Source organism: Coregonus lavaretus (genome assembly GCF_964263955.1).
Source record: "Coregonus lavaretus genome assembly, contig: HAP1_SCAFFOLD_3044, whole genome shotgun sequence".
Classification (NCBI taxonomy): domain Eukaryota; kingdom Metazoa; phylum Chordata; class Actinopteri; order Salmoniformes; family Salmonidae; genus Coregonus; species Coregonus lavaretus.
The window spans coordinates 8,713-36,654 of NW_028166971.1; the positions used below are offsets into that span (position 1 = coordinate 8,713).

General features: G+C 49.0%; 1 protein-coding gene across 1 annotated transcript; it reads right to left on the reverse strand.

Annotated features, from left to right (window-relative positions):
* On the reverse strand, nucleotides 1-27,811 carry aspscr1 (ASPSCR1 tether for SLC2A4, UBX domain containing). Its single transcript, XM_084189328.1, has 17 exons — nucleotides 27,708-27,811; nucleotides 27,435-27,490; nucleotides 27,009-27,123; nucleotides 24,580-24,680; nucleotides 22,141-22,198; nucleotides 21,402-21,475; nucleotides 18,262-18,808; nucleotides 18,073-18,126; nucleotides 17,234-17,373; nucleotides 15,866-15,947; nucleotides 15,573-15,639; nucleotides 15,187-15,249; nucleotides 14,278-14,330; nucleotides 10,728-10,779; nucleotides 10,556-10,625; nucleotides 5,102-5,289; nucleotides 1-231 (listed from the first exon to the last, which is right to left on the reverse strand). The coding sequence occupies exons 1-17, from the start codon at nucleotides 27,792-27,794 to the stop codon at nucleotides 221-223; spliced, it is 1,818 nt and encodes a 605-aa protein (XP_084045454.1). The 5' UTR covers nucleotides 27,795-27,811; the 3' UTR covers nucleotides 1-220.
* Nucleotides 27,812-27,942: the final 131 nt, after the last annotated feature.

The window sequence follows — 27,942 nt, forward strand, 5'->3', positions numbered from 1 at the left end:
GGCAATGGAGATTATTCTATGTGTTTATTCATTTGTTTCATGTTTTCGAACTCCTGTAAAACTATTTTAAGTGCATTCTGGATTCACAATGGGTTTAAATACATCACAATCCACTTTGAGCCTGGAATTTCATGTTAAAGGTAGGCGGAACAGTGTGTTTGGGCGTCCGCTCTGTTCTGCATGTCCCTCTATGGTAGCCGTAGTCATCTGATCACAATCCTCATTTCTTACCTGGAGACAATAAAACATAATATCAGAGGAAGTTACAGTTGGATCTAATCAAACTTTATTGAGACAAAAAAGTCTTAACGACCATGAACAATGTCCAAAGAAATTCGTTTTCCTTGATCAGCATCTTTTGATATTGACTTTCAGTCAGAAAAACTGCTTGGCCTATAACCCGTTATACACTGTTAAGAAAGAAGCTTGCTTGGATATCAAAGTGTTAACAGACGTCTCCAGACCTGGAATTCTGTTTGTCTGTCTATTCAGACTCATCACCATCTTGAGATAAACCAGAATTTGAATTATACTGGCACAAACACACATTAATCTCTTGACTTCTCAACACACACACACACTTTGGCACATCACTTCCAATAAGATATGTGAAACCACAGACCACTATGATGGAGAGGGATAGACTGGGGGGGGGGGGGGGGGGGGGTGTCCTGGTTTAGCTCAAGATGGTGATGAGTGAAGAATAGAATTCCAGGTCTGGAAGCATCTGGAAGAGTTCTGGACTGAATCTGGTGTTGAATAAAGAACACATCAGGGTAACTGATATAATGATCTACAGACAACCAGGGAGGCAGACAGACAACCAGATAGACAGACAGACAACCAGATAGACAGACAGACAACCAGATAGACCAGATAGACAGGGAGACAGACAGACAACCAACCAGATAGACAGGGAGACAGACAGACAACCAGATAGACAGGGAGACAGACAGACAACCAGATAGACAGGGAGACAGACAACCAGACAGACAGAAATAGAGGGAGACAGGCAGGGAGAGAGGGAGACAGGCAGAAAGACAGAGAGGGAGACAGACAGAGAGGGAGACAGGCAGGCAGAGAGGGAGACAGGCAGGGAGAGAGGGAGACAGGCAGACAGAGGGAGACATGCAGACAGAGAGAGACATGCAGACAGAGAGGGAGACAGGCAGACAGAGAGGGAGACAGGCAGACAGAGGGAGACAGACAGACCACGTCTCACTGAAAGCTACACAGTGTGTGTCCCTCCACAATATTCTCTCTCCCTCTCCCTCGCTCCCCTTCTTCGATAAAGAGAGCAGGATGCCAGCAACAGCTCGCATGCCACCATAAAACACTAAAACAACTAGCGAGACCATCCTTCCCACAAACAAAACAGAAAAACACAACCAAAACAACTTTAGCACCGCGACCACCAGCTCCACCACAACAGAGCAACCCTAGGCTCCGGAGCTCCAGACCACAGGGGCCTGCCGTGTTTCATGTGGCCCAGAACGGGGCACTCTGACTGGGGCTGCGTGTCAGCAGAGGTCCCCTGGGGGTGGAGGGGACTTGGAGGAGAAACCATCCTGAACTAATAAATGTGTGTGTGTGTGGTGGGTGTGTGTGTGTGTACCGTTCCCCCCGAACAGCATCCTTATCTTTTGACTCATCTGATGTTTTCCTTACAACACTTCCTATTGACTGTGGTTTTAAAGAGGGCCCTCGGAGTATAGTGTGTGTGTATGTGTGTGTGTGTGTGTGTAAGAAGGAATGTGGCAAACACTGCAATCGATCAAAGCTTGTAAACAGGGTGGGTGCCTTTTGGGGCTGTAGGATTTAGACCAAAAATGTCAAATTGTGATTTTTATGGCAAGATATTGCGATTATGAATTGCGTTTTTCAAACACTTGGTAATTCCATCAGACATGGTTAAAACAAGTGTCAGGGGTAGAGAACATCACTTCTACAATGAGATGATATGAATTCATACATACTGTGCTAACTGAATACAAAACCAAATGAAATAAGTAGGCTGAATCATTATTAGAATTGAAATGAGTCAAAGTGCCTTAAAAACATGTAGCACGTAGCCTACCGAAACGTTGGAGTCTGGTCCAGTCATTCAACGCGTCATGTTTCAACTTCTCCCTTGATTTTGTTCTACAGTTTTGGGATGGCGACTTTGGAGAAATAGTGTTTATTTGTCTTCTTGAAGCCGTCTTTGCTGACTGTGTAAATAGGAATCATTACTTTGGCTTTGTGACAGCTGATAGCCTCTGTGATTTCTATGTGTCTGCGGGATGTTTTTTTCGTAGGGTGTTGCACTTGAAAACGCATCGGCAATCAATGCCTGTTTAACGTAGGTGGCTGGTTGTGGCTGAGGGGCGTTGTTGCTGTCGGGTGTTCTATCATCGTAAAGTAGGAGATATTCTTCTAATGATTGAATCCATTTGTTGTGTTGACGCTTGTTGTCGCTACAACTCTGAGGCACTTTTTGCACAACACATGCATTTGGTTGACATCGGGTTTGCCTGTAGCCGAAATACTGCCATACCACTGAAGATGTGCTGAAATACTGCCATACCACTGAAGATGTGCTGAAATACTGCCATACCACTGAAGATGTGCTGAAATACTGCCACACCACTGAAGATGCGCTGAAATACTGCCACACCACTGAAGATGCGCTGAAATACTGCCATACCACTGAAGATGTGCTGAAATACTGCCATACCACTGAAGATGCGCTGAAATACTGCCATACCACTGAAGATGCGCTGAAATACTGCCATACCACTGAAGATGCGCTGAAATACTGCCATACCACTGAAGATGCGCTGAAATACTGCCATACCACTGAAGATGCGCTGAAATACTGCCACACCACTGAAGATGCGCTGAAATACTGCCACACCACTGAAGATGCGCTGAAATACTGCCATACCACTGAAGATGCGCTGAAATACTGCCATACCACTGAAGATGCGCTGAAATACTGCCATACCACTGAAGATGCGCTGAAATACTGCCATACCACTGAAGATGCGCTGAAATACTGCCATACCACTGAAGACGCGCTGAAATACTGCCATACCACTGAAGATGCGCTGAAATACTGCCATACCACTGAAGATGCGCTGAAATACTGCCATACCACTGAAGATGCGCTGAAATACTGCCATACCACTGAAGATGCGCTGAAATACTGCCATACCACTGAAGATGCGCTGAAATACTGCCACACCACTGAAGATGCGCTGAAATACTGCCATACCACTGAAGATGTGCTGAAATACTGCCATACCACTGAAGATGCGCTGAAATACTGCCATACCACTGAAGATGCGCTGAAATACTGCCATACCACTGAAGATGCGCTGAAATACTGCCATACCACTGAAGATGCGCTGAAATACTGCCATACCACTGAAGATGCGCTGAAATACTGCCATACCACTGAAGATGCGCTGAAATACTGCCATACCACTGAAGATGCGCTGAAATACTGCCATACCACTGAAGATGCGCTGAAATACTGCCATACCACTGAAGACGCGCTGAAATACTGCCATACCACTGAAGATGCGCTGAAATACTGCCATACCACTGAAGATGCGCTGAAATACTGCCATACCACTGAAGATGCGCTGAAATACTGCCATACCACTGAAGATGCGCTGAAATACTGCCATACCACTGAAGATGCGCTGAAATACTGCCACACCACTGAAGATGCGCTGAAATACTGCCATACCACTGAAGATGTGCTGAAATACTGCCATACCACTGAAGATGCGCTGAAATACTGCCATACCACTGAAGATGCGCTGAAATACTGCCATACCACTGAAGATGCGCTAAAATACTGCCATACCACTGAAGATGCGCTGAAATACTGCCATACCACTGAAGATGTGCTGAAATACTGCCATACCACTGAAGATGCGCTGAAATACTGCCACACCACTGAAGATGTGCTGAAATACTGCCACACCACTGAAGATGCGCTGAAATACTGCCATACCACTGAAGACGCGCTGAAATACTGCCATACCACTGAAGACGCGCTGAAATACTGCCATACCACTGAAGACGCGCTGAAATACTGCCACACCACTGAAGATGTGCTGAAATACTGCCACACCACTGAAGATGCGCTGAAATACTGCCATACCACTGAAGATGCGTCCTTCTTTGGCACCAAATCGTCGTTCTCGTTAGCACTAGCAGCACTCATGTTTCCGACACTGAGGTAAAGCCACAGAGTTTCTCACACTCTACTGTCTTTGGTAAAGCCCTTTCTCTCCTCACCAGCATCGGCCAGCATGTGCATGCCATGCAGAGAGCCCGCTTGTGATTGGTCAGCATCCTCTGTGCATGTAGAGTGTGAATGAACAGAGTCTAGAGCATCTCATTGGAGGAGGTACCGTAGTCTAGTTGTTGTATTAACTGAGTGTCAAAGAAAGGAGAAAATCGCAGCCTCTTGCGATATGGATATTGCACATGTCAATTTGGATCTGAATTCGATGAATCATGCAGCCCTAGTGCCTTTGTACCCCTTTCTATGTCAGTGTAAACAGGGTTAGCATGCTGAAGAGGGAAAGCTACAATGTCAAATAAAATAGAAGACAGAACAGATGAAGTAGGAATTGCCAATCCATTAATTTTAGGATGAACTCTCCCTTTAAAATAATAATAATAATAATAATAATAATAATAATAATAATAATAATAATTTGGTAGGTGCTTATATTTGTCCTATTTTACACTTGTAGTGTGTAGTAGTGTGTAATTGTGTTAATTGAAAATGTGTTTGTTGCATATCCTAACATATCCTGCCTTGCTCAGGGGCACAACGGCACATTTTTCATCGTGTCTGCTCCAGGATTTGAACCAGCGACTTTTTGGCTACTGGCGCAACGCTCTTACCTCGAGGCTACCTGCCGCCCTGGTGGAATTAGAGGATGCCCATCTGTCACACTCATTTTGGAGTTGAACTCTGCCTTTAACAATGACGGCAAATTGCTGATGCTACCTTTATCAGTTAGGTAACAGTAGGTCCTTTTAGGGTGGACTCTCCCTTTAACCCTTCAACAGTTAGGTCTGATCAGTAGTGTACCTGGCAGTTTGAGCCACTTGGGGACCTTGCCGGGGTCCGTCCTGACTGGTTTGGGGGCCTGGCCATGTGTGTTAGGCTCCTCCTCCTCCTCCTCAACCTCCCTGGTCCCAGCGGGGGGGTCCGGAAGGGGCTCCTCTGTTACCATGGAAGAGGAGGAGGAGGAGGGGGGTGAAGACCTGGGCATACAGCTGAGGGGGGGGAGAGAGACAGAAAAGGAAAGAAGGGCATTTAGTCCACAGGATTTCATCAGATGTGTATTCTGAACACGCACACACACCAATCCATCTCTAGACCCCCAACTCATGGAAATTCATTTTTGGACTCTCCAGAAGGGGCAACGGACGTGTTTGGGAAGTGGAGTGTGTGGTTGTGTGTCCCCCAGGGGGTTCAGGCTCTTTCATGTGGCCAGGAGTAGTGACCTCAGAGGTTAGGAAAGGTCATGACACTGTGGACGCCACTATCGGAGACTTCCTGTCCAGGGGATCGAACAAACACATCCTCTCCTGACAGAACAAATTTCACTTTTGACGCGGGTGCCACATTATAAATAACTTATACGTCCCTCTCTCTCTCTCCATTTTCCTCTCTCTCTTTCACTATGTCAATATCTCTCTCTCTTACCCCCCTTTTCCCACTCCCCCTCTCTCACCCTCCCTCACAGAAGTAGGGGAGAGGTTGAAGGTTCCCTGGCATCCCCTTTTAATCTAATACTGGAGAGAAAGAGAGGTAGGGGTGGAGAGGTAGAGAGGTAGGGGTGGAGAGGTAGAGAGAGGTAGGGGTGGAGAGGTAGAGAGAGGTAGGGGTGGAGAGGTAGAGAGAGGTAGAGGTGGAGAGGTAGAGAGGGGTAGAGAGAGGTAGGGGTGGAGAGGTAGAGAGGGGTAGGGGTGGAGAGGTAGAGAGAGGTAGGGGTGGAGAGGTAGAGAGAGGTAGGGGTGGAGAGGTAGAGAGGGGTAGAGAGAGGTAGGGGTGGAGAGGTAGAGAGGGGTAGGGGTGGAGAGGTAGAGAGGGGTAGGGGTGGAGAGGTAGAGAGAGGTAGGGGTGGAGAGGTAGAGAGGGGTAGGGGTGGAGAGGTAGAGAGAGGTAGGGGTGGAGAGGTAGAGAGGGGTAGGGGTGGAGAGGTAGAGAGAGGTAGGGGTGGAGAGGTAGAGAGAGGTAGGGGTGGAGAGGTAGAGAGAGGTAGGGGTGGAGAGGTAGAGAGAGGTAGAGAGAGGTAGGGGTGGAGAGGTAGAGAGAGGTAGGGGTGGAGAGGTAGAGAGGGGTAGGGGTGGAGAGGTAGAGAGAGGTAGGGGTGGAGAGGTAGAGAGGGGTAGGGGTGGAGAGGTAGAGAGAGGTAGGGGTGGAGCGGTAGAGAGAGGTAGGGGTGGAGAGGTAGAGAGAGGTAGGGGTGGAGAGGTAGAGAGAGGTAGAGAGAGGTAGGGGTGGAGAGGTAGAGAGAGGTAGGGGTGGAGAGGTAGAGAGAGGTAGGGGTGGAGAGGTAGAGAGGGGTAGGGGTGGAGAGGTAGAGAGGGGTAGGGGTGGAGAGGTAGAGAGGGGTAGGGGTGGAGAGGTAGAGAGAGGTAGAGAGAGGTAGGGGTGGAGAGGTAGAGAGAGGTAGGGGTGGAGAGGTAGAGAGGGGTAGGGGTGGAGAGGTAGAGAGAGGTAGGGGTGGAGAGGTAGAGAGAGGTAGGGGTGGAGAGGTAGAGAGGGGTAGGGGTGGAGAGGTAGAGAGAGGTAGAGAGAGGTAGAGAGGGGTAGGGTGGAGAGGTAGAGAGAGGTAGGGGTGGAGAGGTAGAGAGGGGTAGGGGTGGAGAGGTAGAGAGGGGTAGGGATGGAGAGGTAGAGAGGGGTAGGGATGGAGAGGTAGAGAGAGAGAGGTAGAGAGAGGTAGGGGTGGAGAGGTAGAGAGGGGTAGGGGTGGAGAGGTAGAGAGGGGTAGGGGTGGAGAGGTAGAGAGGGGTAGGGGTGGAGAGGTAGAGAGGGGTAGGGATGGAGAGGTAGAGAGGGGTAGGGGTGGAGAGGTAGAGAGAGGTAAAGGTGGAGAGGTAGAGAGAGGTAGGGGTGGAGAGGTAGAGAGAGGTAAAGGTGGAGAGGTAGAGAGAGGTAGGGGTGGAGAGGTAGAGAGAGGTAGGGGTGGAGAGGTAGAGAGGGGTAGGGGTGGAGAGGTAGAGAGAGGTAGGGTTGGAGAGGTAGAGAGAGGTAAAGGTGGAGAGGTAGAGAGAGGTAGGGGTGGAGAGGTAGAGAGAGGTAAAGGTGGAGAGGTAGAGAGAGGTAGGGGTGGAGAGGTAGAGAGAGGTAGGGGTGGAGAGGTAGAGAGAGGTAGAGAGAGGTAGGGGTGGAGAGGTAGAGAGAGGTAGGGGTGGAGAGGTAGAGAGGGGTAGGGGTGGAGAGGTAGAGAGGGGTAGGGGTGGAGAGGTAGAGAGAGGTAGGGGTGGAGAGGTAGAGAGAGGTAGAGAGAGGTAGGGGTGGAGAGGTAGGGGTGGAGAGGTAGAGAGGGGTAGGGGTGGAGAGGTAGAGAGAGGTAGGGGTGGAGAGGTAGAGAGAGGTAAAGGTGGAGAGGTAGAGAGAGGTAGGGGTGGAGAGGTAGAGAGAGGTAGGGGTGGAGAGGTAGAGAGGGGTAGGGGTGGAGAGGTAGAGGGGTAGGGGTGGAGAGGTAGAGAGGGGTAGGGGTGGAGAGGTAGAGAGGGATAGGGGTGGAGAGGTAGAGAGGGGTAGGGGTGGAGAGGTAGAGAGGGGTAGGGGTGGAGAGGTAGAGAGAGGTAGGGGTGGAGAGGTAGAGAGGGGTAGGGGTGGAGAGGTAAGAGAGGGGTAGGGGTGGAGAGGTAGAGAGAGGTAGGGGTGGAGAGGTAGAGAGGTAAAGGTGGAGAGGTAGAGAGAGGTAGGGGTGGAGAGGTAGAGAGAGGTAAATGTGGAGAGGTAGAGAGAGGTAGGGGTGGAGAGGTAGAGAGAGGTAGGGGTGGAGAGGTAGGGAGAGGTAGAGAGAGGTAGGGGTGGAGAGGTAGAGAGAGGTAGGGGTGGAGAGGTAGAGAGGGGTAGGGGTGGAGAGGTAGAGAGGGGTAGGGGTGGAGAGGTAGAGAGGGGTAGGGGTGGAGAGGTAGAGAGGGGTAGGGGTGGAGAGGTAGAGAGAGGTAGGGGTGGAGAGGTAGAGAGGGGTAGGGGTGGAGAGGTAGAGAGGGGTAGGGGTGGAGAGGTAGAGAGAGGTAGGGGTGGAGAGGTAGAGAGAGGTAAAGGTGGAGAGGTAGAGAGAGGTAGGGGTGGAGAGGTAGAGAGAGGTAAAGGTGGAGAGGTAGAGAGAGGTAGGGGTGGAGAGGTAGAGAGAGGTAGGGGTGGAGAGGTAGAGAGGGGTAGGGGTGGAGAGGTAGAGAGAGAGAGGTAGAGAGAGGTAGGGGTGGAGAGGTAGAGAGGGGTAGGGGTGGAGAGGTAGGGGTGGAGAGGTAGAGAGGGGTAGGGGTGGAGAGGTAGAGAGGGGTAGGGGTGGAGAGGTAGAGAGAGGTAGGGGTGGAGAGGTAGAGAGAGGTATGGGTGGAGAGGTAGAGAGAGGTAGAGAGAGGTAGGGGTGGAGAGGTAGGGGTGGAGAGGTAGAGAGGGGTAGGGGTGGAGAGGTAGAGAGAGGTAGAGAGAGGTAGGGGTGGAGAGGTAGAGAGAGGTAGGGGTGGAGAGGTAGAGAGAGGTAGAGAGAGGTAGGGGTGGAGAGGTAGAGAGAGGTAGGGGTGGAGAGGTAGAGAGAGGTAGGGGTGGAGAGGTAGAGAGAGGTAGAGAGAGGTAGGGGTGGAGAGGTAGAGAGAGGTAGGGGTGGAGAGGTAGAGAGAGGTAGGGGTGGAGAGGTAGAGAGAGGTAAAGGTGGAGAGGTAGAGAGAGGTAGAGAGAGGTAGGGGTGGAGAGGTAGAGAGAGGTAGGGGTGGAGAGGTAGAGAGAGGTAAAGGTGGAGAGGTAGAGAGAGGTAGAGAGAGGTAGGGGTGGAGAGGTAGAGAGAGGTAGGGGTGGAGAGGTAGAGAGAGGTAGGGGTGGAGAGGTAGAGAGAGGTAGAGAGAGGTAGGGGTGGAGAGGTAGAGAGAGGTAGAGAGAGGTAGGGGTGGAGAGGTAGAGAGGGGTAGGGGTGGAGAGGTAGAGAGAGGTAGAGAGAGGTAGGGGTGGAGAGGTAGAGAGAGGTAGGGGTGGAGAGGTAGGGAGAGGTAGAGAGAGGTAGGGGTGGAGAGGTAGAGAGAGGTAAGGGTGGAGAGGTAGAGAGGGGTAGGGGTGGAGAGGTAGAGAGAGGTAAGGGTGGAGAGGTAGAGAGAGGTAGGGGTGGAGAGGTAGAGAGGGGTAGGGGTGGAGAGGTAGAGAGGGGTAGGGGTGGAGAGGTAGAGAGGGGTAGGGGTGGAGAGGTAGAGAGAGGTAGAGAGAGGTAGGGGTGGAGAGGTAGAGAGAGGTAGGGGTGGAGAGGTAGAGAGAGGTAGGGGTGGAGAGGTAGAGAGAGAGAGGTAGTAGGGGTGGAGAGGTAGAGAGAGAGAGGTAGAGAGGGGTAGGGTGGAGAGGTAGAGAGAGAGAGGTAGAGAGGGGTAGGGGTGGAGAGGTAGAGAGGGGTAGGGGTGGAGAGGTAGAGAGAGGTAGGGGTGAGAGGTAGAGGGGTAGGGGTGAGAGGTAGAGAGAGGTAGGGGTGGAGAGGTAGAGGGGTAGGGGTGGAGAGGTAGAGAGAGGTAGGGGTGGAGAGGTAGAGGGGTAGGGGTGGAGAGGTAGAGAGAGGTAGGGGTGGAGAGGTAGAGAGGGGTAGGGTGGAGAGGTAGAGAGGGGTAGGGGTGGAGAGGTAGAGAGAGGTAGGGGTGGAGAGGTAGAGGGGGTAGGGGTGGAGAGGTAGAGGGGGGTAGGGGTGGAGAGGTAGAGAGGGGTAGGGGTGGAGCGGTAGAGAGGGGTAGGGGTGGAGAGGTAGAGAGAGGTAGGGGTGGAGAGGTAGAGAGAGGTAAAGGTGGAGAGGTAGAGAGAGGTAGGGGTGGAGAGGTAGAGAGAGGTAGGGGTGGAGAGGTAGAGAGAGGTAGGGGTGGAGAGGTAGAGAGAGGTAAGGGTGGAGAGGTAAGGGTGGAGAGGTAGAGAGAGGTAGGGGTGGAGAGGTAGAGAGAGGTAAGGGTGGAGAGGTAAGGGTGGAGAGGTAGAGAGAGGTAGGGGTGGATGAAAGAGGGAGATGGGTTAATGAGTGTGTCCTTGACTGATGGCGTAGAGGGCAACAGGTGGGGGGGGCATTTTTGGGAAATGGGGAAGTGGTGTGTGAGCGAGTGCGCGTTTGGTCGGAACCCTTCAAAGGGATTCCGACAATGACAGCGCTGTGACAGTAAAATAGAGCAGTTGCCCGGGGATACACAGCCGAGCCGTGTTGCCAAGACGATGGGGCAGTTCCACCAACAAGCTTTCCTGATCCTCTCCTGCTTACACTCACACAACATACACACCACAAATAACACGTGTTGTTGTTTTGGTTTGGTTGTTAAATGTCAATAGTAGACCTACCCAGCAATGGCCTGGTCTGCTTGTAGGGACGAGACACTGGAGTCCAGGAGATCTCTCTGTAAGTAACTCTCTGTGAAGAGAGAACACACCTCCTTCATCATCATCATCATCACCAGACTCACCTCCTTCATGTCAACGTGTTTGAATCAAAGAGAGGTAACAGGAGACTGACCTGTCTTGACCTCAGAACCAAGGTACACCAGGGCAGCAGGGAATAGGTTAGCCTGGAGAGAGAGGAGGAGAGACGCTAGTTTGAAATAAATCTACTTATAGCGCTCAAACAACTTCTTTGCCATCACCAAACATGGCGGCTCACAGTTCAGTTTGAAGTGAACCACAAAACGAGAGCTCATCAAGCGGTTGGGAAAACCATGAGAGCAAAACACCCAACCCCTCAATCCCAACACCTTAAAGTTAAAGGTTTTAATGGTGCTGATGGTTCTAATGGTTGACAGTTAGACTGGTGATTACAGGGGAGACAACTATCTGTGGTGAAGACAGACAGGCAGAGTGTGGAAGAGTAAAGTTGGATTATTCTGACCATACTGTTCACCTGAGAGACAGACAGACAGACAGTTAAAAACATCTCTAGTACTGTCTGCTGAGGATAAAGACACACCCCATATCATCCCCCCCCTCTCCCCCCGTCCTCTCTCTACCCCTCCATCTCCCACCTTCTCTCTCTACCCTCCCCTCTCCCCCCGTCCTCTCTCTACCCCTCCATATTCCCGTCCTCTCTCTACCCTCCCCTCTCCCCCGTCCTCTCTTCCATCCTCCCCCCGTCCTCTCTCTACCCCTCCATCTCCCACCTTCTCTCTCTACCCTCCCCTCTCCCCCCGTCCTCTCTCTACCCCTCCATATTCCCGTCCTCTCTCTACCCTCCCCTCTCCCCCGTCCTCTCTTCCATCCTCCCCCCGTCCTCTCTCTACCCCTCCATCCTCCCCCCGTCCTCCCTACCCCTCCACCCCCCCCTCTCTCTACCCCTCCATCCCCCCCGTCCTCTCTCAACCCCTCCATCTCCCCCGTCCTCTCTCTACCCCTCCATCCCCCCGTCCTCTCTCTACCCCTCCACCCTCCCCCCGTCCTCTCTCTACCCCTACATCCTCCCCCGTCCTCTCTCTACCCCTCCATCCTCCCCCGTCCTCTCTCTACCCCTCCATCCTCCCCCCGTCCTCTCTCTACCCCTCCATCCTCCCCCGTCCTCTCTCTACCCCTCTCACCCCCCCGTCCTCTCTCTACCCCTCCATCCTCCCCCGTCCTCTCTCTACCCCTCCATCCTCCCCCCGTCCTTTCTCTACCCCTCCATCCTCCCCCCGTCCTCTCTCTACCCCTCCATCCTCCCCCCGTCCTCTCTCTACCCCTCCATCCTCCCCCCGTCCTCTCTCTACCCCTCCATCCTCCCCCGTCCTCTCTCTACCCCTCCATCCTCCCCCGTCCTCTCTCTACCCCTCTCACCCCCCCGTCCTCTCTCTACCCCTCTCACCCCCCCGTCCTCTCTCTACCCCTCCATCCTCCCCCGTCCTCTCTCTACCCCTCTCACCCCCCCGTCCTCCCTCTACCCCTCCATCCTCCCCCCGTCCTCTCTCTACCCCTCCATCCTCCCCCGTCCTCTCTCTACCCCTCCATCCTCCCCCGTCCTCTCTCTACCCCTCCATCCCCCCGTCCTCTCTCTACCCCTCCATCCTCCCCGTCCTCTCTCTACCCCTCCATCCTCCCCCGTCCTCTCTCTACCCCTCTCACCCCCCGTCCTCTCTCTACCCCTCTCACCCCCCCGTCCTCTCTCTACCCCTCCATCCTCCCCCCGTCCTCTCTCTACCCCTCCATCCTCCCCCCGTCCTCTCTCTACCCCTCCATCCTCCCCCGTCCTCTCTCTACCCCTCTCACCCCCCCGTCCTCCCTCTACCCCTCCATCCCCCCGTCCTCTCTCTACCCCTCCATCCTCCCCCGTCCTCTCTACCCCTCTCACCCCCCGTCCTCTCTACCCCTCCATCCTCCCCCGTCCTCTCTCTACCCCTCTCACCCCCCCGTCCTCCCTCTACCCCTCTCACCCCCCCGTCCTCTCTCTACCCCTCCATCCCTCGTCCTCTCTCTCTACCCCCTCCCCTCCTCCCCCCTGTCCTCTCTCTACCCCTCTACCCTCCTCCTCTCTCTACCCCTCTACCCTTCTCCCCCATCCTCTCTCTACCTCTCTCCCCTCAGTCCTCCCCCCTCTGTCCTCTCTCTACCTCTCTCCCCTCAGTCCTCCCCCCTCTGTCCTCTCTCTACCCCTCTCCCCTCTCTCTACCCCTTTACCCTCAGTCCTCCCCCCGCTGTCCTCTCTCTACCTCTCTCCCCTCAGTCCTCTCCCCTCTGTCCTCTCTCTACCCCTCTACCCTCAGTCCTCCCCCCGCTGTCCTCTCTCTACCTCTCTCCCTCCTCCTCCCTCTCTCTCTGGTCCCCCTGGTTTCTATTATGGGAAGAGCTGTTAATTACTATTATTAGAGGCTCTTTGAACAGGAAACAATGTGTATCAATGGGATAACAGACATTCCACCAATCTCTCCCTGGGCACACCATGCTCCCTTTGGCACTGGACGTCTCAATAGGCGGGGGGAGAGATAGAGGGGGAGGCCTGGTATCAAAGGATTGTTGGGATGGGAAACATTCCTTCTGTGACATGACACAAAGTGATTGAAGATTGTGTGTGAGATGAAAATGGCTCCAGTATATATATATATATATATCTCTCTCTCTCTCTCGCTCTCAACATCAAACACTGCCTCCCCCCTTCCCCCTTCTTTCTCTCTCCTCACCCCAGATCAAAACAGAGGAAGGACACAGAGAGAGGAGGAGAAAGAGGATAGGAGAGAAGAGAGCAACAGACGGAGGGAGAGAGAGAGGGAAAGTTATTTTTCTAAAGCACATGACAATTCCTTGTGTTGTGTGTGCAGTCTTTTTCCCACCTAATAAAAAGTGAAACATTTAGGTAGTTGTTGTTATTGTGTATGGTTTCTGTCTGTAGTGGCTTCCTTTCCTCTTTACCATAGCCACTGCCCTAGCCTGAAGCGGGGTTGTTTCGGACGCATACAGTCCACACTCAACGTTTCCAAACAGCCAAACATTCAATGAGATCCAGGGATATAGTGCAACAAAAAATGTTTATTCTTCTTATCTAACAAAAAGGTATTCTCCAATCAACTTAAAGCAGAGATTACTTGAAATGCAAATACATAATATAATATGACCTGTCTGTCTGTATTTCTGTATGTCTATATGGTCAAAAAACTATACCGCTCCCGCATCTAGCAAGGACTCCTCCCCCCGAAGGCCCAACTTCCTGCCTTTATACTAACACAATTAACACAGTACAATGAATGGGCAAGAGGGGGGGCCAAAAACTGAGTTACACTAATAACAAAGGAATATATCTCAATCCGGTAAATAAATCATAAAGGTACGTACCTAATATTTCATCATATACATTAATATTTAATATATTTACACAAATGTACATGGAGCTCAGTATGTTCAGTCTTTTATACAAAATATGCCCAAATCGGCTCTAACACTGTCTCTATGCTGTTTCAACCCCACTAGAACCCTAATTAATACTTTACACTGATCAAGTTTACCAGTCCAATTTCATTCCATTCTTTAGAGATATGAAGAACCTTACCTGGAAGAGATATATAAAGAAGAGATGTAGGAGAGGGGGGGGGGGGTGGGTGTGACAGGAGCCTTACCTGGAAGAGGGTGGCTGTTGGGTCCTCCAGAATGGTTTTAGGAGGAGCGATGACTGGAAGAGAGGAAAGGATATTTATATCCAAAATGAGAGAGATGGAGAGAGATTCTTCTCTCCCTCTCCCCCCTCCCTCCCTTCTCCCTGAGGACCTGAGCCCTAGAGCCATGCCTCAGGACTCCTGGCTGTCCCCGTCCCCAGTCCACCTGGTCGTGCTGCAAATCCAGTTTCTGCTGTTCTGCCTGTGGCTCTGGACCCCAGACCTGTTCACCGGACGTGCTGCATCGTCCCTCCCTCCCTGCCCCGCCCCCCTCTCTGTCCTAGCCACCATGCTTCTACATCTGCATTGCTGCTCTCTGGGGTTATAGGCTGGGTTTCTGTATAAGCACTTTGTGTCATCTGCTGATGGAAAAAGGGCTTTATAAATATACTGAACAAAAATATAAACCCAACATGTAAAGTGTTGGTCCCATGTTTCATGAGCTGAAATAAAAGAGGCCAGACATTTATATTTTTGTTCAGTATAAATTAGATTGATTGAGAGAGATGCAGAGAAAGAGATGGAGAGAGAGAGAGAGAGATGGAGCGAGAGAGAGATGGAGAGAGAGAGAGATGGAGCGAGAGAGAGAGAGAGATGGAGAGAGAGAGAGATGGAGAGAGAGAGAGATGGAGCGAGAGAGAGATGGAGAGAGAGAGAGAGATGGAGCGAGAGAGAGATGGAGAGAGAGAGAGATGGAGAGAGAGAGAGATGGAGCGAGAGAGAGAGAGAGATGGAGAGAGAGAGAGAGAGAGATGGAGAGAGAGAGAGATGGAGAGAGAGAGAGATGGAGCGAGAGAGAGATGGAGAGAGATGGAGCGAGAGAGAGATGGAGAGAGAGAGAGATGGAGCGAGAGAGAGAGTAACGATACTCACACAGGTAGAAGGGTAGTTGGGGGTCCTGCAGGTGGCTCTTCACAAAGTGCCTCAGAGCAGCAACTGGACGGACAGTTGAAAACACCACCTGGTTATTCCATCACATCTCTATGGTCACAGTTTCATTCCAATGTCAGAGAGATATCAACTACCTGTCTCTAGAGTCAACACTGTACATAGTTACTAATAAAAGGAGACAGAGAGAGAGAGAGAGAGAGAGAGAGAGAGAGAGGGACAGAGGAAGAGAGAGAGAGAGAGAGAGAGAGAGAGAGAGAGAGAGAGAGAGAGAGAGAGAGAGAGAGAGAGAGAGAAAGAAAGAGAGAGAGAGGGATAGAGAGAGAGAGGGATAGAGAGAGAGAGAAGGGTTTAGAGGAAGAGAGATCTACCTGTCTCTAGAGGTCTGAAGAATCCCTGTAGAACACGTCTGTCAGGGAACTGGACCCTCAGAACTACCTGGACACACACACACGTCTTATTATTGTATTGCTAATGTTACTGTAGTAACAGATTCAGGACTACTATTGGCATCCACCTCCAGGTTAGTGGTCAAGTCCATATACATTTAGGAGAAATTCCAATTCATGAATTAAATCAATTTTCAACTAAAGGGTATCTGACACACACACACACACACACACACACACACACACACACACACACACACACACACACAACTCACTCGGGGGTATCTGTCCATCTTATCCTTCATCTGAGATTCTCTCAGAGCTTTAGTCATCAGAGGAGCCTCCTCTAGCACCCTCCTAGAGAGAGGGAGGAGAGAGAGTGTCATGTTTACTGGTCATATTTATTGTCCATTTCACTTTTGTTGACTATCTACTTCACTTGCTTTGGCAATGTTAACATATGTTTCCCATGCCAATGAAGCCCTTAAATTGAATTGAATTGAGAGAGGAGAGGAGAGAGAGAAGGGGGTGAGAGGAGAGAAGGAGAGAGAGAGAGAGAGAAGCGAGAGGGATGGAGGAGAGAGAGGAAAGAGAGAGAGGGGAGAGAGGGAGGGAAGAGAGGTGAGAGAGAGAGGGGAGAGAGGGAGTAGAGAGAAGGGGGTGAGAGGAGAGAAGGAGAGGGGGAGAGAAGGAGAGAGAGAGAGAGAGCGGGGGGAGAGAGATGATTTACAGTTGACTTTTTAATGTGTGTGTGTGTTAGATCACTGTGGTCAATGTAATTCTAGCCGTGATAATCTGTCTAGTGTGGTGTCACACAGGGATCAGGGAGGCAGACATCTATTTTGAAGAAGGCCTCGTAAAGAAGCAATCAGGCGCACGCACACACAGAGCAACCTTTCGCAGCATTCCCTAGTCTAACTCCAAACTTCTAATTAAGTCATTGGCATACTATAATTTGAGTTTATATATAAACCCATTTAGAAATTCCCCAACTGACTGCTTTCAGACCTTAACCATTAGCAGGTAAAAACTGATCCCAGATCTGCTCTTCTTACTTTTGTTTATACATGACCTCATTGGGTAATCCTAACAAACTAAATCCAGGAGGTAAAAACAGATCCCAGATTTTCTCATGACAGTTAAGAGCATTGGGCCAGTAACCGAAAGGTCGCTGGTTCGAATCCTCAAACCGACTAGGTGAAAAATCTGCCGATGTGCCCTTGAGCAAGGCACTTAACCCTAATAGATCCTGAAATTGGCTCTGGATAAGAGCGTCTGCTAAATGACTCAAATGTAAATGACATTTGACTGTTTAGTAGAGATGAGATCTCTTTTCAGTCTCTCCATATCTCCCTTGTTCAATCTCACTGACGCTTTCTCGCTCTATACAAATCAAAACCCAAGCAACTTTCTCTCCTCTTCATCTCTCCTTCCTCTTCCTTCTTACCCAAAGTGTCATCTCTCACTTTTCATTTCTTCTCCATCTTTCCTTCCCTCTTCCCCAAAGTGTCACCTCTCACTTCATTTCCTCTCCATTTCCCCCTCTTCCTTCCGCTCTCCTTCCATGTTTATTATCTTCTCTCCCCCACCTCTCCTCCCGTCTTCCTCTCGCTCTCAGTCTCTCCTTCCCAAATGAGTCTCACCTCTCACTCTTCAGCTGAGCGAAGCGTTTGCGGATGTCGTCCACAGTCACCTCGAAGAACTCGTCTGGCAAGTCCTGTTCGTTGCCGTAGCGACGCGCCCCAGAGTCCATGTGGTAGATCAGGGGTTCCCTGTCCACCGGCTGTAGAGGAGACAGACAGACAGACACACAGACAGAGACAGAGACAGAGACATAGACATACAGACAGAGAGAGAGAGAGAGAGAGAGAGAGACATCTCAACGGCTGCAGACATGACAGCAGTAGAAATGTAAAGGACTGTATCTGTCTGGAGAGGTGACAGCAGTAGAAATGTAAAGGACTGTATCTGTCTGGAGAGGTGATAGCAGTAGAAATGTAAAGGACTGTATCTGTCTGGAGAGGTGACAGCAGTAGAAATGTAAAGGACTGTATCTGTCTGGAGAGGTGACAGCAGTAGAAATGTAAAGGACTGTATCTGTCTGGAGAGGTGACAGCAGTAGAAATGTAAAGGACTGTATCTGTCTGGAGAGGTGATAGCAGTAGAAATGTAAAGGACTGAATCTGTCTGGAGAGGTGACAGCAGTAGAAATGTAAAGGACTGTATCTGTCTGTAGGTGACAGCAGGTGACAGCAGTAGAAATGTGTATCTGTCTGGAGAGGTGACAGCAGTAGAAATGTGTATCTGTCTGGAGAGGTGACAGCAGTATCTGTGTGTTGGTCTGTCTGACTGTTTCTATATAAACAATAGGGGAGACACTCAACAGGCCTGAGTAAAAGACAGAGATTTCTCCATGGAAGTATTCAATTAATGAAATGGTCTCTTCAACCCAGCTGAACAACATCAACACGATCAACTTTACCTCCAGAAACTCCTCTACCACAGCCCAGTCATCCTGTTTGTCACTGGCTTGGCGCTGAGAGATAGAAACAGAACAGGAACATCTAGAACATACCATCGATCACTCATTCATTAATGTATCTATTCACTTGACCATTTCTTATCAACAGAGTACATTGAGAAGACATTGGGTAGTAGGTACAGGTCTCACCTTGGCGTTGTCAGGTTTAGATTTCTTGGCTTTGGGCGGCCCTCCAACCACTGATGGTAGTGATGATGATGATGCTCCTACTCCGCTCGCCCCCGGACCCCCCAGCCTCTGACCCCCTCCAGAGAAAGGGATGAAGGGAGCGGAGGGAGGAGAGGAAGAGGAGGAGGTGGAAGGATGAGCGGAGCACTGACCAGATGGTCCCGCCCTCTCTCCATCCCCCTCTTCCTCCCTCTTCACTCCCCCGAAGGGACTGCTTTTAGGCCGCACCGCATTTTGGGAGTTTGGAACCGTTTCCGCTTCCTGTTTGCCAGGAAGTGTACTGCCAGCGGCCGAGGGGACTGGGGCATCCGCAGTCTCAACCGGCCTATCAGGGCTCTCCTTTTTGATTGACGGCAGCTCCGCACGTTCTGGTTGTGAGAGAGGTGGTTCGAAGGGGGGTAACGGGCGGGGCTTGGTTTCCTTGGCGATGGGATCTGTCGCCGTGGAAGCCGTCTCCATGCCGTCATCGTCTCCGTTGCCTGGCGATTTGGTCTTCTTCAGTAAAAACCTGTAGAAAGGCAGAGAGGAATGACATCATCTACATACTCTTCATCTTCATCACCATCACCATAGCCACCCTTCTGTTCCCCATCAGTGGCAGTGCTTTGTTCTAAAGCTGTATCCGTACCCATTGGATGCAGTGATCACAATATAGTGGCTATATCCAGGAAAGCCAAAGTTTCCAACAGCTGGGCCTAAAATAGTGTATAAGAGATCATACAAAAGATGGATGATGTCAAAAATGTATGTTGGTCTGATGTGATTAATAAGGCACATCCAGACGATGCACTTGATGAATTTATGGAATTGCTTCTTCCAATTATTGATAAACATGCACCTGTTAAGAAACTAAATGTTAGAACTGTTAAGGCTCCATGGATTGATGAGGAATTGAACAACTGTGTGGTTGAAAGAGATGGGGAAAAGGAGTGGCTGATAAGTCTGGCTGCACATCTGACTGGTTGACTTACAGTAAATTGAGAAATTATGTCACTAAACTCAACAAAAAGAAGAAGAAACTGTATTATGAAGCCAAGATCAATGATATAAAGAATGATGTAAAAAAAACTTGAGTACTTTAAATGAAATTATGGGCAGAAAGAGAAATTCAACTCCACCTTTCATCGAATCAGATGGATTATTCGTCACAAAACCATTTGATGTTGCCAATTATTTTAATGATTACTTCATTGGCAAAGTGTGAAAACTTAGGCAGGAAATGCCAACAATGAACAGTGAGCCGTCGTATTCATGCATAAAAAAATAATAAAGAAAGAAAAGCCTTGCAAGTTTGAATTTTGTAAAGTTCGTGTGGGAGAGGTGGGAAAATTATTGTTTTCGATCAATAATGACAAACCTCCTGGCATTGACAACTTAGATGGAATGCTACTGAGGATGGTAGCTGACTCTATAGCCACTCCTATCTGTCATATCTTTAATCTGAGCCTAGAGGAAAGTCTTTGTCCTCTGGCCTGGAGGGAAGCCAAAGTCATTCCGCTACGCAAGAATGGTAAAGCGGCCTTTACTGGTTTTAACAGCAGACCTATAAGCTTGCTGCCAGCTCTTAGCAAACTGTTGGAAAAAATTGTGTTTGACCAAAGACAATGCTATCTCTCTGTAAACAAATTAACAACAGACTTTCAGCATGCTTATAGGGAAGGGCACTCGACATGCACTGCACTGACAAATGACTGAAGATTGGATGAAAGAAATAAGAAGATTGTGGTAGCTGTACTGTTAGATTTCAGTGCAGCCTTTGATATTATTGACCATAAACTGTTGTTGAAAAAACGTACGTGTTATGGCTTTTCAACCTCTGCCATATCGTGGATTCAGAGCTATCTATCTAATAGAACTCAAAGAGTTGTCTTTAATGGAAGCTTCTCTAATGTCAAACATGTAAAGTGTGGAGTACCACAGGGCAGCTCTCTAGGCCCTCTACTCTTTTCTATTTTTACCAATGACCTGCCACTGGCATTAAACAAAGCATGTGTGTCCATGTATGCTGATGATTCAACCATATACGCATGAGCAACCACAGCTAATGAAGTCACCGAAACCTTTAACAAAGAGTTGCAGTCTGTTTTGGAATGGGTGGCCACTAATAAACTGGTCCTGAACATCTCTAAAACTAAGAGCATTGTATTTGGTACAAATCATTCCCTAAGTTCTAGACCTCAGCTGAATCTGGTAATGAATGGTGTGGCTGTTGAACAAGTTGAGGAGACTAAATTACTTGGCGTTACCTTAGATTGTAAACTATCATGGTCAAAACATATAGATTCAATGGTTGTAAAGATGGGGAGAGGTCTGTCTGTAATAAAGAGATGCTCTGCTTTTATGACACAGCACTCCATAAAGCAAGTCCTGCAGACTCTAGTTTACTCTTATCTTGATTATTGCCCAGTCGTGTGGTCGAGTGCTGCAAGGAAAGACCTAGTTAAGCTGCAGCTGGCCCAAAACAGAGCGGCACATCTTGCTCTTCATTGTAATCAGAGGGCTGATATAAATACTATGCATGCCAGTCTCTCTTGGCTAAGATTTGAGGAGAGACTGACTGCATCACTTCTTCTTTTTATAAGAAACAATGTGTTGAAAATCCCAAATTGTGCGCATAGTCAACTTACACACCACTCTGACACACACACTTACCACACCAGACATGCCACCAGGGGTCTTTTCACAGTCCCCAAATCCAGAACAAATTCAAGAAAGCGTACAGTATTATATAGAGCCATTATTGCATGGAACTCTGTTCCATCTCATATTGCTCAAATAAACAGCAAACCTGGTTTAAAAAAACAGATAAAGCAACACCTCTCCCCTATTTGACCTAGATAGTTTGTGTGTATGTATTGATATGTAGGCTACGTGTGCCTTTAAATAAAAAATGTTTTATGTAGTTCTGTCCTTGAGCTGTTCTTGTCTATTAAATGTTCTGTATTACATCATGTTGTTTCATGTTTTGTGTGGACCCCAGGAAGAGCAGCTGCTGCTTTTGCAACAGCTAATAGAGATCCTAATAAAACACCAAAAAAAGTAATAGCTCATAGCTATAATGTATGCTGTAAATGTTGAGGATATGTTGTCGAGGAACCAACCTGACTATGGCACTTCCTCCTGTGAGTCCCAGAGACTTCAGAGTGGCCTTCTTTAGAGCATCCTCTCCACTCACCTAAACACACACCCACGTGTCAGTGTCATCATCAAACGTTGATCAACAGAGAGAAAGAGGGGGGTGGGAGAGATGGGGGAGGGGGGAGAGAGTGAGAGGGGGGAGGGGGAGAGAGGGGGAAAGAGAGAGAAAGGGGGAGGGGGAGAGAGGGGAGAGAGAGTGAGAGCGGGGAGGGAGAGAAAGGGGGAGAGAGAGTGAGAGCGGGGAGGGAGGAGAGAGAGGGGGAGGGAGGAGAGAGAAAGGGGGGAGGGGGAGAGAGAAAGAAAGGGGGAAGGGTGGAAAGAGAGAGAAAGGGGGAGGGGGGAGAGAGAAAGGGGAGAGAGAGGGGGGAGAGAGAGAGGGGAGGGGGAGAGATGGGGAGGGGGGAGAGAGAGTGAGAGAGAGGGGGGAGGGGGGAGAGAGAGAAAGGGGGAGAGGGGGAAAGAGAGAGAGGGAGGGGGAGAGAGAGAGGGGAGAGGGGGAGAGAGAGAGGGGGAGAGGGGCGAGAGAGAAAGGGGGGAGAGGGGAGAGAGAGAAAGGGGGAGAGGGGGAAAGAGAGAGAGGGAGGGGGAGAGAGAGAGGGGAGAGGGGGAGAGAGAGAGGGGGAGAGGGGCGAGAGAGAAAGGAGAGAGAGAAAGGGGGGAGAGAGAGAGAGATGAGAGAGAGATGGGGGAGATACGCCATACCTCATCTCTCATGTAAACACAGACAGGAGTGGATCCTGATTCAGACAACTCAGACGCTCTGTAGAGAAGAAAAGAGAGAGACAGAGGATGAGAGAAAACAAGAGGGATTCTGTGAAACACCTGGGTGGTCTCAGCTGTTAGGTGTGAAGTAGTAAGTGAGTCAACGTGTGAGCAACGGGGTGTGTGTGTGTGTCACAGATGTGTGTGTGGTACATGTGTTTGTCTACATAAAAACCACTGAACCATAATGGACCTGGAGCTAACATTCATTCTGGAAGCTTCCGTGGCAAAGATGTCATCACAGAGAGGATGAAAGGGGTGACGGACGGACAGCTGGTCTCAAAGATAGTAGGGCTCTATAAAATGTATTTTTTTTCCTAAATTCAGTTTTCTCCGTTTTGCTTTTCCAGGTTTCCGTTTTTCCCATTTATTTCAGGTTTCCACTTTCAAAAACAACTACATTGGATGTTCGGTCCACAACAATGCTTAAACCACCTCGGGGGACCACTTTTAAGGCCTGGGAAAATAATATATATATTTATTTTATTTTTTTGGGGGGGGTGAAGTTACCCTTTAATGCAAGTGAGCACCAGGAAGAGATCGTAGTCCACTACACGACCATGGTGATTGCCTACGGAGCAGCAAGAGGAACTGCCCCTCCCTACCTTCAGGCTATGCTCAAACCCTACACCCCAACCCTACGGGAGGGCAGCTCCCGCTCAGCCCAGTCCAAGCTCTTCTCTGTCCTGACACCCCAATGGTGGAACCAGCTTCCCAGCTATGGCAGCAGAGTCCCTGCCCATTTCCTGAAAGCACCTGAAACCCTACCTCTTCAAAGAGTATCTAAAATAACCCCTCCCTCTTTCTAGCTCTGACTTTGTGGATAGCTTCTCTATTGAGAAGTGTACTTACTATGACTGGGATGTGGTTGTCTCACCTAGCTATCATAAGATGAATGCACTAACTGGAAGAGCGTCTGCTAAATGACTAAAATGTCAATGTAAAAATGTTTGGTTAGTGATGGTTCTGTAGCGCTCATGTGATTGGAGAGTTTTGCTAAACAAATGGACACTGGATTGATGATCTAATGACATCATTCTGCCAGGTTGGCATTGGCTACTTTGTAGTTAACATTTAATTGAGAAGGTTTTGGGGAAAACCTTTCCATCTCTACCAGAAGAAGGTTATCATTAGCATCGTCGCTGACGGCCACACAAAGTATAGACACACACACACACGGACACACACACACACCCCCCCCACACACACACACACACACCCCACACCCCACACACAGGGGCATTTCTTTTCCATTTCAGAAAGTTGCAGGAAAATAGAAATCACTGATGCATCTTGTTCATGTCTTATGATTAACTTTGGCAAATTAATTAATTTTCTACTAAGTTGATTACATTTAGTTGATTTCCTACTAAATTCAATAAAATGTTGAATATTGTTGAATTCCGTTTTAATGTCTGGATTCCGTGATCCCTTCCACAACGCTGATTTTATTAGGGCCCTAAGAAAGATAGGGAGGGGGGTGGGTCAGGTTGGGGATTAGTGAGGAAGGGGGGTGAAGGGCGTGCCATGAGCTTGGCAAAGATTGAGCTCCTAAACTCAAGGCAATATGGAAAGTCGTGAGTAGAGTCGAGAGTAAAGAGTCGAGAGTCGAGAGTCGAGTCGAGAGTCGAGTCGAGAGTAGAGTAGAGTTGAGAGTCGAGTCGAGAGTAGAGTCGAGAGTAGAGTCGAGAGTAGAGTCGAGAGTAGAGTCGAGAGTAGAGTCGAGTCGAGAGTAGAGTAGAGTTGAGAGTCGAGTCGAGAGTAGAGTCGAGAGTAGAGTCGAGAGTTGAGTCGAGAGTAGAGTCGAGAGTAGAGTCGAGAGTAGAGTCGAGAGTAGAGTCGAGTCGAGAGTAGAGAGTAGAGTCGAGAGTCGAGTCGAGAGTAGAGAGTCGAGTCGAGAGTCGAGAATAGAGTCGAGTCGAGAGTAGTAGACAGTAGAGAGTAGATAGTAGAGAGGAGACAGTAGAGGAGAGAGCAGAGAGCAGAGAGAGGAGAGAGTAGAGAGTAGAGGGGTTGGAGAGGAGAGAGTAGAGAGTAGAGGGGTTGGAGAGTAGAGAGTAGAGGGGTTGGAGAGGAGAGAGTAGAGGGGTTGGAGAGGAGAGAGGAGAAAGAAAACAGGGGATAGAAGAAGGGGGGATGAGAGGAGGAAAAGAGTGCAGGAGGAGAGGAGGGGAGAGGTGGTTGTAACTTGGCACACTCCTGGTCTGTGATTCTTTGATCGCAGTGTTCAGCACTATAATAAACCTCACTCACTCCGGTCTCTGCCAAAACTGGAGAGAGGAATACACGTGCATGCACACACACACACACACACACACACAAGACCACTCCAATAAACATACTGTACTTGGGCAATCAGTGACAAACACACCTACCTACCTGGTCTGGGGAAAGTGTGTGAGCAGCTCCCACAGTGTCTGTCCGCTGGAGAAAGAACCCTGGAGTCTGGAACCATCTTCCATCTGCAGGGCAATACGCACCTGAGGAACACACAGAGAGAATACAACACACTGTTATAGAACACACACAGAAAACAGAACACACACAGAGCCAGAAGTCATCCAGAGAACTACACCCATGATCACAGAGATTTTTATCCTAAATACTTTAAAGTTTATAGCACAACACGGGCACAGCTTCAAACACCATGCTACTCTATCTGTACTCTGACACACACGGCCACGTTGTTACTGTTTACCACAGTAAGAATGCTTTCATAGTCTGCCACATCTAGACTCTGTAACATGTAAATAACCCACACACAGTCTTAACAACATATTACATATAAACACATTGTTTTACAAAACACATTTTGAGAGAATGATCAGACATGAACCCAGCCACACTCACACGGCTGTTAAATGCATTGTACCATAAACAAACAGCCAATGTCATCAATCAATCAATAAAATGTATATATAAAGCCCTTTTTACATCAGCAGATGTCACAAAGTGATATACAGAAAGCCAGCCCAAACCCCCAAACAGCAAGCAATGCAGATGTAGATGTAGAAGCACGGTGGCTAGGAAAAACTCCCTAGAAAGGCAGGAACCTAGGAAGAAACCTAGAGAGGAACCAGGCTCTGAGGGGTGGCCAGTCCTCTTCTGGCTGTGCCGGAGGAGATTATAAGAGTACATGGCCATTAAGGCCAATTGAATTTCACTATGTTATGGTGTCTGACTGTCTATGGTGGTGTGGAACGTGACCTCGACATGCATGTTGTTAGTATGTTGTGTCACTTGGCACATGTTGATGACACGGGTGCTGTCAGGTAGCAGATTGATGATGTCATTAAGAAAGGACCTGACCTCTTCTCAGAACCCCAGTGGAAACAGCAGACGTCATCCCAGATGGATGATGACATGTGTTAACTTAATCCAGACCCGGCCAGTTGTTTACCAATCAGACCCAGCCAGTTGTATACCTATCACTCACTGTGGTGACTAGCTAACACGGAAAACATGTTTCCCCCAGGACACCGACAGAGTTAAAAAGGATGCCTAAAACGTGTTTCTAACAACAACAAAAATATGTAAGAATACAAACAGGGGAACTATGTTCGATGAGAGCTGTGAGTCAGAACGAGGGAGAGAAAGAGGTAGAGAGAGAGAGAGAGCGAGAGAGAGAAAGAGGGGTAGAGAAAGAGAGAGGGGTAGAGAGAGAGAGAGAGATTGAAAATGGCGATGGGTTCGTGCTTATTGTACGGAGATTGTGACAGCCGGTTAAATGGCATCCCTTGAGAAGGCAAGAACAAGATGTATGTCAGGAGAAGTGCAGTATTATCATAAGGAGACGTATACTTGGAATACGGAGTCATTGTCTGTTCTTTTGAGTTTTGATGTTGAGTCTTTGCCCGACAAAGTGATGTTAGGATACATAAGTTATCCTGTACGAGCTTTTGTGCGGAATACAATACGTTGTTACAGGTGTCAAGCTTATGGGCAGCAGTGTGTAGGAGGGAGGTTCCTATGTGTGTGAGAAGTGTACAGAAGGGCATGAGACAAAGGAATGTGTAGCATTGGGGAAAGTAGTTGCATGTGTTAATTGTAGGGGTGCCCATGTGGCTGGGGATCAGAAATGTTCAGTGACAGACAGGCAGGTTGAGGTTTCCAGGGTTACAGTAGTGCAGAAGTTGCCATATGCTGAGGCAGTGAAGAAAGTAGAGGAAGATGGGTCAAAGGGGAGGGATCCTGAGAGGAGCCGTGTGAGTAGTAGATATGTACCAGTACAGAGGGATACTTAGCATTTATAGCAACGGTTATCAACTGTACTACAGGGATGGAACGTAAGTCACAGAAAATTGAGGTTGTGGTGGCAGCTGCAGAGAGGTATTTGGGTGTGCGAGACTTGACATCAGAAGAGTTACAGGGTGTGTTAAGTGGTGGTGTCCCATCCGTTCAGGTTGTTGGCCTGAGGTAGGACTAAATAGATTCAAATAGTGGAGTAGGGGGGTGTTATTATTTTTTTGAGAGTGTTAGATGGTAGAGTATTTTATTTTTTTAAGCAAAGTATAAGGGAGTTGTACTCCAGTCTAGTAGGTGGCGGTAATGCAACATTTATTGGATGCCAACCGCTGTTAAACCTCATTGAAGAAGAAGGGGCGACAGAGAGAGAGAGGAATATAAAGAGAGTGGGTAGAGTGTGAGAGAGAGAGGTACTCAGTCTGACATCCAAAGGGGTAATATGGAACAGTAAATCAAATGCAGCAGTCATGTTGTTATGACCATAATGAAGCAGAAGTAGTAAAGTGGATGTTGTTAACTGGACATAGTCATACTGCACGCCACACGTTAGTTGTTTCACCCACCTGGCTGTCGGTCCCTGTCTGTTTCCGGGTGCTGGGCACCACCTCCAGCTTGGCATTGTTTGGTACGCTGGCAAACCTCCACTGGAGCGACAGGTCCAGAACGTTCCTCTGAAATCTGTCAAAGGAATGCATGAATGGATGGATAGATAGATGGATGCGCGAGGCTTTAGTGAAAGGGCAGTGTTCGGAGCCCCGTACATAAAGGGCATGGACAGAGCGCGCACACAACTAGCCATCACTCCCCCTCCACTCTCTCAATCACAGCTTCATCATAGTTCAGTTTGATGATTTGGGTACCACTACAAAACGTTCACGGCAAATGTTGTAATAAAGAGGATATCTAGCTAGTCTTTCAGTTCACAGAGCTAGCACGTCGTCTAGCGACCAAGTTAGCTAGCTAGGCTAACAACAAAGCTCTCAACTCACTTTAGACCGTGGTCGTCAGGATTAAATCCCTGTTTCTTGCAGACGTCTTCGAGGACCTAAAGACAAAGTATTGGTTATCTATCAGCTAAACAAGTTAGCTAGTGAAGCAACTTACTTTGTGCAGTCCCAGAGAGAGAAACGAGCAGGCTAAACTGAACAGTCATTGTTCAGCCGACATGGAAAGATCACTCTCGTTTTCATAACCTAGAAAAGGAGGAAAGTTCCTTTCAACGCAGACTGGGAGAGCAGGAAATCATCTTTATTACTACCTACCTGTAGCAAAGGTGTGTTTGGCGATATTTTTACGGTTTGTCTTCTTCCATTGGGAGTCAGAACTGTCACTGTTGTGCTGGCCGCCATTGTGATGTGACGTCCGGTTGTTTGTTTGAATAAACTTTATTGACACAATAGCTTAATGGCCCACTGTGGTAGCATCAGTGTGTGTGTGTGTCTGTACCTGTGTTTTTCAGGTTCCTACCTGGACTCATGGTGACTGGGGCTTTGATCT

Excerpts from the sequence above, each read along its gene's own strand:
- aspscr1 (XM_084189328.1), bottom strand. The coding sequence starts at position 27,794 with ATGGCGGCCAGCACAACAGTGACAGTTCTGACTCCCAATGGAAGAAGA. Across the intron at positions 27,491-27,707 it reads CAAACACACCTTTGCTACAG|GTCCTCGAAGACGTCTGCAA; the intron begins GTAGGTAGTAAT and ends CTTTGTCTTTAG. Across the intron at positions 17,374-18,072 it reads TGGTAGAGGAGTTTCTGGAG|CCGGTGGACAGGGAACCCCT; the intron begins GTAAAGTTGATC and ends TCTCCTCTACAG.